Here is an 11,227-nt window from a genome sequence, read left to right as displayed (position 1 = left end):
ACAGCCTCTCTCCATACGACAGTTTCCCTGGGCCTTTCATTATTCTCATTGTCCTTCTCAAAACAATATCCTGTGTGAGAAGGGTGCACAGTACTATATGGAGAGATTTTGGCAAACCAGTAAAGTGCTTGAAACCACTATGGCTTATTGTTAAAGGCGGCCTAGTCGGCAAGCTGTAAATTGGCCACTCAGCAATATCAGCTTGACCAAGGCAGGAGGGGACTGGGTTTGGGGTGCCACAGAAAGGGCAGCTTGACTCCGCGTCCTTCCTGATAAGAATTATGTTGAAGTTGCTGATATGTGAATTTTAGAAGAGCAGGATGTGCCCCAGGAATGTCTATTGGGGCCTCAAGCCTGCAGACTCTGGAAAAACCCACACCTGGTTAATCAATAATCAGAAGGAGCCTCTTGCTTGCCCATTGGAACTACTTGCTTAACAAGTTTGTATTACTAATATGTAAATAAGGGAAAAAAGTTTGAGGTAGTGGGACTCCTTCAGACTTGCTTGGACTCTCCTTCTGGATACATCTTGCAGTCCCCACCAGCAGACGGACGATTTGGCCACCGGAAACCTGCCGCTGTGTCACTCAAGATCCACACTCAGCTCTGGCAATTATCAAGGACTGAGGGTGTTTTACTAACCTGTTGCGGACCTGCGTAAGTGCTTGAAACTAAGGGTATGTCTTCACTACCAGCCGGAACGACAGGCAGCGATAAATCCAGTGGGGATTGAGTGATCACGTCTAGCCTAGGTGCAATCAATCGATTCCCGAGCGCTCTTCCATCAACTCCTGTACTCCAGTGCCACGAGAGGCGCAGGCAGAGTCAACGGGGGAGTGGCAGCAGTCGACTCATCATAGTGAAGACACCACGGTAAATCGATCTAAATATGTCAACGTCAGCTATGTTACTCAGGTAGCTGAAGTTGGATAACTTAGATCGATCTGCCCCCCTAGCGTAGACTAAACTTAAGTAAAGTTTAGCTTTAAGTGAAAGCATGCTTGTGTTGTCCTGTTTGTGCCACATCTATTGGTCGGACAGCCGTGTCTCCCCTGATTTATTTCCTGACACCACCTCGCACAGAGTAAAAGTTACCAAGAGCTTTGGGTTGAAAGAACCCCCGGTAACAGTATAACTCAGAGGAGTCCAGAGGAGGGTGAAACTTGACTGGCTGATCTCATGGCATTGTATGCTGTGTATGGTTTCCCAATTCCACTCCTGGATCCAACATTTTGTTGAGTTTCTCTCCATGCTTGCACTGGGAGCAGGGTTTCACAAGGCATAGTTTGCTCCATCTGAGGACTTCTCTAGACTTGAATATAGCCAAAATAATCTCATGTCATATATAAATGTTCGCACCTCAATACTCACCCCCCTTTCTTGACTATTAATAACTATAAAATATTTACCCTACTATTTCTTTTAAAGTGTATTGCCCCCCTCACTGTGCTTCTCTCTCTTCACAGAAAGTTTGAACATTTCTGAGCTCGATTGACACAGTGAGAACTTCATGGCAGCTTCCAACCTCACCCTCTCTGACCCTTCATCATTCATCTTAATGGGCATCCCTGGCCTGGAAGCTGCTCATGTCTTGATTTCCATCCCTTTTGCAATGTTCTACATTATCGGCCTGTTGGAAAATTTAATGCTTCTGTTTGTTGTAAACAAAGAGCAGACCCTGCACAAGCCAATGTACCTGCTGCTCTGCATGCTGGCGCTCACAGAGGTCACCAGCTCTACTTCTGTTGTGCCAAAAGCACTGTGCATATTTTGGTTCAATTTGAAAACCATTACTGTGCATGGCTGCCTCACCCAGTCATTTTTCCTTCCCATGTTTACTGTTATGCACTCAACCATCCTCATGACAATGGCCTTCGATCGCTACGTTGCCATATGTAACCCTCTGAGATATGCCACCATCCTCACCAATGCACGAATAGCTAAGCTAGGGCTTTTAGATTTGATCAAATCCGTTCTCTTCGTTCTGCCTCTGCCCTTGCTCCTAACCAGGCTGCCGTTCTGTGCAAACCGCATCATCCCCCACACACATTGTGAACCTATAGCTGTGGCAAAGATCTCATGTGGGGACATCACAGTTAACAGTATATATGGCTTGGTGATGCTGTTTCTAGTCACTGGTTTAGACCTGATGTTCATTGCCCTGTCTTATGGTCTGATCATCAAGGCCATCCTCAGAATGTCCTCCAATGAAGCCTATCATAAAGCCCTCAACACCTGCACAGCGCACATCTGTGTGATGCTGACGTATTATACTCCCAGCCTCTTCTACCACCTAACACAGCGTTTTGTTCAGGACATTGCTCTGCACGGCCGCGTCATCTTTGCTGACCTCTATCTCCTCATCCCCCCCATGCTCAACCCTATCATTTATGGAGTCAAAACCAAAGAGCTTCGGGAAAAATTGTGCAAATACACCTGCAGATGGTGATCACCTGGGCCACTGATTTCAAACCATTGTAACAAGAGGGGAAAAGCTATCTCCTCATTAATCAAGGGTGCACTGCCTCAATTTGGCTGAGCTCAGCATTGTGGAAGTTCAGTCTGAGAAGTTCCTCACACCAAATGTCTTATCAATCCATCATCAAGCACTGCTTTCTTTTCTTTGCTGAGTTCCCACTCTCTGAACATCACCTGACTTCTTTCATTGTCACGCATCAGCCTTTCCATGGCGCTGACATAATCAGGTAGTTTTCCCTTAGTCTCTATGTGAACAAAGTTCTTTATCAGTTTGATGAACAGAAGCTGCAATTTGAAGAGAAAAGTAAGAAACTAAAATGCTCAGCTTCTTTATCAATTTTACAGTTGTCCGGTGAATGAAATGTATCTGGTTTTCTTTATTTTATCCTAGAGGAAACCTATAGGATAAACCAAAAAAGCTGACTGTACCAAACTAATTCAACACAAAACGTGGACATTGACTACCATCAATGAATGGAAATAGAAATAAATAATATAATAATGCTATTGTTTTTTCATTACAAATGATTTGGGCTACTTTGAGGTCATTTTTAATGCTGCCATTTGCCATTTTTGGTTAGAATCACCTGCCATCTGTCAATCGGGATGCAAGCATCAGTACTGGGGTTTTTGAGTCTAACTTAATTGTTATCTCATCGAGGTGTTGCTAATGTGAACAAAATCCTGCTTAGGCTTGTAGTCAAATCTGTAGAACGTATGTAACAAAAGCTTTCATTTCTTATTTTATGTATAGAGAAATGTGTGAATAAAAATAACTTTGTTTCAAGAAATAGATTGAGCTACTTTCAGGTGAGTTTTTAAGTGACTTTGTTAAAGTAACGCAGTGGAAATCTGGCAGTGGACTCTTCCTGAAACAGAAACTAGAGTGAGAAATTATTATTTGGAGCCAGTTCTTTAGGGAATCTAGTTTAGATCGCTTGCTTGCATTATTTCCTTAGTGACCTGCTTTGTTCTAGTTGCTATCTCTTTGTCCACCTAAAATACGCCTTTCCATAGTTAATAAATTTATTTCTGGTTTATAATCTGCGGCGGCTCCAAACACCAGCACAGCAAGCATGTGCCTGGAGTGGCAAGCCACGGGGGGCGGCCTGCCAGTCGTTGTGAGGGCAGCAGTCAGGCTGCGCCTGTGGGAGGTCTGCTGGTCCTGCAGTTTCGTCTCTAATTCGGCTGCGGGGAAGCCCAAGACACAGGACTGGTGGGCCTCCCGCAGCCATGCCACTGAATCTGCATGACCAGTGGACCACCCACAGGAGCGCCGCTGAAGGCCCATGATTTATAATATAACCCAGAGCTGCCCCTGTTTATAATATAACCCAGATTATGAGCTTTCAAACTACAGCGGTGAGAAACTGTGCATATTCTCTTCCACACTAAGGGAAGAGGCAGATTTCGTATAATTTTGGGTTTGTTCTCCAAAGGGGAGTGGACATCTGGGTGCTGTGACAAATCCCTTAAACAGAATCTTTCAAGAACTGACCTCAGTGTCTATAACTGAAGCCGGGGGTGGCCCTGCCTGTGAACTCTGCTAGAAGAAGCTTTAGTGCCTGGCTCAGCAAGATAGGGCTAAGGGGCATCCCAGGCTAGTAGAAGACTCTGACTCAGTGGTGTCCCAGAACACCAGGTGACATCCCAGGGTGTCCAACGCATCACAGCAAGGTCTCTCAAACCACTGGAAAACTGCCTGCAAGGAAAGCAGAAAACTGCATCTGCCTGCTCACTACTCTGAGAATGAAAATCTCTTGTCATATTCCAATGTAAATGAGCAAGATTGAGACACAACTTTGCTTATTCTAATCTCCCTAGTTCACTTTCTCTCCTTCTTTGGACTTTACGTCAATTAATCATCTCTGGCATTTGCACGCCTCTGCTCTTTGTTTGATGGCTCCTACACCAGCTGTGGGACACCTGCGGCTGCTGTGCCTGCTGGCGCTCGAGAAAGGGGTTGGAACATAGGAGGCGAGGAGGCCAGGGAAGGTGGTAGGGGTCACCGGAACAGATGGAACTTTGCTTCAATCTGCCGGAGTGCGCAGTTCCCCCCCCCCGCCACCCCGGAGCACTGCTTTACTGCATTAGATCTGAATTTGTGTTATATCGGGTTTCATTATATCGGGGTAAAAGTGTATAATCCCATAATAAAATGTATAGGAAAGAAGGTTATATAGGATACCAGGCTGTGGAAAACCATCTTGTGCAGTAATGTTACATTCACTTTACACAGAAAGTGCACTCCCCAAAGCTACATATTTTAGCTTTTATCATTTATATGAAGTTTTGTCCCAGATGCCTAAAATTAGTGGGGAACTCTGCCCATAAGGCCAGTTTGCTAGCTTGCTATCAGTTTTTTTTATTGTTTTTTTTTAATTGGTTTAATTGATTATTTTATTTTCTTGGGTTTTGTTTATGCTGAATTCCAGTATATGCTATTCAAAACAATAATTATTTGTAATATTTGGCTATATTGCAAGGGACCTACAGGTCTGTATCCTGTATGATTCGCTAGCACAAGTTAGTACTACTGTTTGGAAAATTTGGCATAGATAAATGGCGTATCAGATCCCCCTTCTGAGGGTAAGGAACTAAATAGCAAGCCAGACAAAGAACTGTATATGTTTACTGCAGGGGTTCTCAAACTGGGGGTCAGGACCCCACAGGAGGTAATGAGGTTATTACATGGGGGATCACAACTGTCAGCCTCCACCCCAAACCTCACTTTGCCTCTAGCATTTATAATTGTGTTAAATATTTTAGGAAGTTTATAAGGGGGGGTCTCAATCAGAGGCTTGCTTGTGCAAGGGGTCACCAGTACAACAGTTTGAAAACCACTGGTTTGCTGAATGTATCTAACTTGCTAAGTAAATTTTAGCTTGTTCTTTCACTATTTTAATTTCTGAACCTACCCTATGTTCATTGCCATTCACTATGGGAATCTTTTCCCTTTGACTGTTTCTCATCAGATCCTACTTGTACTTTACCATCATCCAACCTTCCTTCCTTCCTAGGATGTAGGGAATCTCCATTAAGATGTATGGTTCTCTCTCCTTGAAACTGACCAGGAACAATTAACATCTCTTTGTCAAGGTTTTACATAAAATAGCCCCAAAATTTCACTCTGTGAAACACTTTCTGAAAAATCCTGACAAGACAGAGCACTGGCCTGGGCTCCAGCAAGAAAGCGAAGCTGAGGTGCAGGACATGGGGGTAATGCAAGAGAGTTATATAGACTATTGTCTCAGAATCCCCCATCTAATAGTCTCTGTGTCCTCCTGAGATGGGAACTGGATCATCCATGTGTTATGAAAAATCACCCAGCTCTGTTCTTCCAATGCAGGATCCACCTCAGAAGCTTAAAGTCTCTGCTAGAATCTGAGAGCTTTGGTACTTTTTCAAGTCTCTGTGATGCTTTAACAGATGTTTCTTTACTTGTGAGGAGTAAAATAGGGACCAGATGTTTGGGCACGCTCCACAGCCTAAACTACACAAGGTGAATTGCCCATGCTGGTCATCAGTGAGATGCCTGGCTGCCTCCTTCATGAACCCACTCCAGCCCCATGTATTCTACAAATGAATGCTTTGTTGCTAGCAGGGTTTTAGGTATGATGTGGAAATGAGGATTCCCCCAATTCCAGCCTGCCGCAGCCCCTTTTGGAACAGTTTCCTCTGCCGGCTCAGCATGTGTGCAGCTGCTGCGTGCGGGAATTGTGGGTTTGGCTGGGGTTTATTGTTAGGTTTCCAGTGCTGGGGACAACACACCCGGGTGCACAGGTGGCAGCTGGGGAGGGATTTGACGTCTTGTTGAGGTTCTGATGCTTCGATGAGGTTCTGAGCCAGGCTCACCCTGGACACTGATTCCAAGGGCTGAAGACTAAAATTTCAGCTGAGCCCATTTGATGTGCCTCAATGAGTTGGACCAGTTCTCTGCCAGTTACACATTGTGCACTGTTTACAGATGTTTGGCTGTGTGTGTATGTTCTTGCTGTGTGCTGGACTGACTCTGGCCACATAGCCCCTACAGCCAGCGCCGACTGATCTTCCCAATAAATCCATGGACTCAGTTCGTAGAGAAGGGATTTGGTCAGGTTTATTGACAATGAAGTGTGGTCCTAATGCCCTGCTCAGGTGTTATAGAGACACTAATACGTGTAGGCCTGTTGCAATGGACGAGCTCAGTTAGTGGCAGGACTTTCCACTATCACCTACACCAGAGAAAGACACGTCCTCTGAGATACATTTTTATACACCAGTTTGAACAAGTCCCATATTTCTCCTGGTGTATCAGGATGGCACCCTTTGAAGTATTAGGGTGTCTACCATTGACGTATCCAGGGACTGCACAGTACCTTGGACATCTCCATCCATTATGCTGTTATCCCTGACCTTATCTTTCAGATGGATCAGCGTGTTCCTATGCTCATTGAGGAGTGTGTTTGCTGTAGAGGTGTTCTAGTGCCACCTTTCTGGAATGTGTTTGTGTCTGTATTCTTAAACCTAACACTGCTTAGCAGTGTGTGTTTCTGCAATATCAGCTCTGTTCTTGACAGATTCTGTGAGCCTGCCTCTTGCTCACACTTAACTTTGCTTTATAGCTGCAAAGTTTTGATTATTTTAGCCCAGGACTCTGCTGCAAGGCACCACAATGCCAGCTATCATTTAAAAAAAGAAAAACTTCTAAAGTTTTTAGAGATTCTATTTGCAAGGGAATTTCTCCTATCATGAGCTAAGTACAACAGATGCAGCATTTTACCTTGATTGAGCAGCACCTATCACACATACCAAATACACTTTCCACTATTCATATCATTTCTGCCTTTGGCCTTCGGTCGTTTGCAGACAGCCTGTGAGGATTGCTGTGCCCCTGTACATCCTATCAGGGTGTTGCCACAGAAGCCCAGCAAAGACAATTGAAAGAGTAACCATGTGAGCTATTTCACTGCTAAAGATGGCTGAGGGGTGGGGGAGTGAGAGGGAGTTTGTATAATGAAGATATCCACAAGATACTGTGAGTGGCACCCATGGGTACAGAAGGCCAGCAGAACCTACAGATTTTAGGTGGCAGGGCCCTTCTTCCCAGCACCTGCCCTCACACTGTGTTCAAGTCCCGTCCCCACCCCTGAGTCAGACCTTGAAGGCCCTTCTGTCAGGTGACATCTCCCTTTGCTGGGCCCTCATCCCATGGCCCTACCTTGCTCTCCCCAGCTGCTCTGCTCTGCCTCAGCTCTGCAGTGCTGCAGGATCTGGCTGGGGTTGCCAGATTTCCACTGCATTAGAAGCCCAAAGTCATTTAACAACTCACTTGAAAGTAGCCCCATCGCTTTCTTCAAAGAAAGATTTTTTTATTAACAAATTTGTCTATACATAAAATAACAGATGAAAGCTTTTGTTACACACCTACTACAGATTTAATTTTAAAAAAACAAAAAAGCTACAAGCCACAACAGGCTTTTGTTCACATTAGCAACACACTTGTGAGATGACAATCAAATTCAAAATACTGGTACCGGTATCCCGACTCAGGGTTGGCAGGTGTTTCAATCAAAACATCGCGTGAAAAAAAGCCCCAAAGTAGCCCAAAACATTTATAATGAAAAAACAACTTTAGCATTATTATAGTATTTACTTCTAATAGCATTCAGTGATGGTAGTCAGTGTCCACATTTTGTGTTGAGTTAGTTTGCTACAGTCAGCCTTTATTTGGTTTATCCTCCAGGGTTCTTTAAGGATTGGACGGGAAAAAAAATCAGGTACATTTCACTCATCATAACTCTATACAAATGATAGTTTCTTAAAGTTATCGTCCCCTTTCTCAAACTGCAGCTTCTGTTCATCTAACTGATGAAGAACCGTGTTCACGCAAGGACTAATGGAGATCCACTTTGCATCAGAAAACTGCAGTAGCAGCTGAGTTGGTAATGTAAGAGTTACAGAAAAGCCATGTGGAAGGGGGATAGGACGTGGGGGCTGATGGATCATGCTGAAAGAAGTCAGGCGATGGTCGGAGAGAGGGAACTCAGAAATGGAGAGAGCAGTGCTGGGTGATGAAGTGATGAGAGATTAGGTATGAGGAGCTTCTCAGACTGTGAACCCCACACAATGCTGAGTTCAGTCAAACTGGGACAGAGCACCCTTGATTATCAAGGACATAGCCATTCCCCCTCTCATAACACAGGCTAAATTCAACGTCCCCAGTGATCACATTGTGCAGGTGTATTTTCCCACTTTGTCACGAAGCTCTTTGGTTTTGACCCCATAAATAATAGGGTTGAGCATGGGGGGGATGAGGAAATAGAGGTCAGCCTAGAGGATGTGAACATGGGGAACAATGCCCTGGCCGAACCGTTGTATGAGAGGAGAGAAGAAGCCAGAAGTATAATACGTAATCATCACACAGATGTGGGCTGTGCAGGTATTGAGGGCTTTCTGGTGGGCTTTCTTGGAGGATATTCTGAGGAGGGCCCTGATGATTAAACCATAGGACAGGGCAATGAACATCAGGTCTAACCCAACAATTACAAACACTATCGCTAAGCCATACATCCTGTTGATTGTAATATCTCCACATGATATCTTCGCCACAGCTATAGGTTCGCAGTGCGTGTGGGGGATAACGCGGTTGGAACAGAATGGCAATGTGTTCACGAGAAGGGATATAGGCAGAATGAAGAGAACAGCTTTGATCACACCTAGAAACCCTAGCTTAGCTATTTGTCCTTTGGTGAGGATGGTGGCATATCTCAGAGGGTCACATATGGCAATGTAGCGATTAAAGGCCATTGTCACGAGGATGGTTGAGTGCATAACAGCAACTGTGTGAAGGAAGAACATCTGGGTAAGGCAGCCCCCCATAGTAATGCCTTTCAAATTGAACCAAAATATACACAGTGCCTTTGGCACGACAGAAGTAGGTATGGCGATATCTGTGAGTGCCAGCATGCAGAGCAGCAGGTACATTGGCTTGTGCAGGGTCTGCTCTTTGTCTACAACAAACAGAACCATGAAATTTCCCAACAGGCCGATAATGTAGAACATAGCGAAAGGGATGGAAATCCAGATGTGGGCAGCTTCCAGGCCAGGGATGCCCATTAAGATGAATGTTGAAGGGTCAGAGAGGGTAAGGTTGAAAGCTGCCAAGAAGTTCTCAATGTGTTGCTTGAGCTCAGAAATGTTCAATGTGCCTGTGAAGAGAGTGAAGCACAGCAAGGGGGATTACACACTTTATAGCAAATAATAAATTGAAATATAAAATATTTAGTATATTAAGAGTCTAGAAAGGGGTCGAGAAGTAGATGGGAACATTTATAGAGATTATTTCAGTTGTAGTCAAGCCCAGAGAAGTCCTCAGAGAGAGCTAATCAAGCCAGGTCAATGGGCAACATGATGGCAGATAAATGTTGATGTTAATAACTGCAGTGTTTATGCCAATGTATTTGCCTAACACCTCACAAGATTCTAATTTAACTGTATGAGCTCATGACAGGGATCTGGGCATCATGGTACACAGCTCAGTGAAACCCTGCTCACCGTGCAAGCATGGACAGAAACTCAGAAAAACACTGAGCTCTAGGAGGAGTGGGATGGGAAATCATACAGCAAATACAGTGTCACGAGATCAGTCAGTCAATGCTTCACCCTCCTGTGGTCTCCTCTGTGTAGTACTGGGCACCCTTCTCACCCAGGATATTGCAGAACTAGAGGGATTCAGGGAAGGGCAGTAAGAATGATCAAGGGCCTTGGGAAACTGATATGGAGAGAGGTTGAAAAGACTGGGGTTGTTGCCTTTACAAAGGAGACGAATAAGAAGGAACACAAGAAAAGTCTGTAAAATACTGACTGTTAGAGGGAGATTGAGACTGTGTTCTCCATATCTCGTAACACAAGCTCAAGTGGTCGTTTAGTTACACTGAAACATGGCAAAATCAGAACAGATAAATAAAGAATGCTTGCGTCACTCAATGCCTGAAGAGACTGAGGAACTCCTTACCACAAGTGGAAGTTAAGATCACGAGATAAGCAAGAATCAGGAAGGATTTGGACATTTACATGGATAGTGAGTATCCAGTTACATTACTTACAGCTAAATACATATTTTGGAATGTCTCTACGCCCATGTGCTTCAGGGCACAAGCCAATCTCTAGCGGTTAGGTGTTAGGGTGATGCCTCACGATGGTCAAGTCACCGTCCCCATCCGCTGCTACTGGGTTTCTTACACCTTCTGCAGCAGCTGGGGCTGTCACCGTCGGAGAGAGGAAAATGGACTAGATCTACCATAGGTCTGATCCCCAAGGCCATTCCTATGTTGGAAGGAGCCAAGTGTCTCCTATGGAAACAGATATTATCATGCTGGGCTATCACTTTGTGCTCCACAGAGTTCAACGCCTCTTTGGTCTGTGCATTAGGAAGGATGTGAATTCTATATTTTGCCTGGTTTCAGGACTCCGTACCACTGTGATATAGAGACAGCATATCTCACTGTCACACTCTCCTCCTCCCACTCCATCAGGCGCACACATACCGACAGACTGCCTTCCTGGACCTCCCTCGGTGACATTCCCAGCACTGCCTTGTTTCCTCTAAGCCAGAAAAATGCTTCTATTTTTACACCCATTTGGTGCTTCTTGTCCTCTCCAAAACCAGAGATGCAGGAGCACGGAGAGAGCAGATCTCTCTTTATCCCTGAAAATATTGTTTATCCTAATTGGTTTGAACCTCTAAGCCTGTGAGTTTGAGATTTTA

General features: G+C 44.7%; 2 protein-coding genes across 2 annotated transcripts; one reads left to right on the top strand and one right to left on the bottom strand.

Annotated features, from left to right (window-relative positions):
• The first annotated feature begins 1,510 nt into the window (after positions 1-1,510).
• LOC115643719 (olfactory receptor 52N2-like) lies at positions 1,511-2,449 on the top strand. The gene has a single exon (XM_030547719.1). It carries the CDS (start codon positions 1,511-1,513, stop codon positions 2,447-2,449), a length of 939 nt encoding a protein of 312 aa, XP_030403579.1.
• A 6,341-nt stretch (positions 2,450-8,790) lies between these two features.
• On the bottom strand, positions 8,791-9,576 carry LOC115643732 (olfactory receptor 52N4-like). Its single transcript, XM_030547729.1, has one exon. The coding sequence runs from the start codon at positions 9,574-9,576 to the stop codon at positions 8,791-8,793; it is 786 nt and encodes a 261-aa protein (XP_030403589.1).
• Positions 9,577-11,227: the final 1,651 nt, after the last annotated feature.

This window comes from Gopherus evgoodei, unplaced genomic scaffold (assembly GCF_007399415.2).
Source record: "Gopherus evgoodei ecotype Sinaloan lineage unplaced genomic scaffold, rGopEvg1_v1.p scaffold_68_arrow_ctg1, whole genome shotgun sequence".
Taxonomy (NCBI): Eukaryota; Metazoa; Chordata; order Testudines; family Testudinidae; genus Gopherus; species Gopherus evgoodei.
The sequence above is the reverse complement of the archived record's forward strand: the minus strand, read 5'-3'. Positions and strand labels throughout refer to the sequence as shown.

Coding starts and splice junctions, on each gene's coding strand:
- LOC115643719 (XM_030547719.1), top strand. CDS start 1,511: ATGGCAGCTTCCAACCTCACCCTCTCTGACCCTTCATCATTCATCTTA.
- LOC115643732 (XM_030547729.1), bottom strand. CDS start 9,576: ATGGGCATCCCTGGCCTGGAAGCTGCCCACATCTGGATTTCCATCCCT.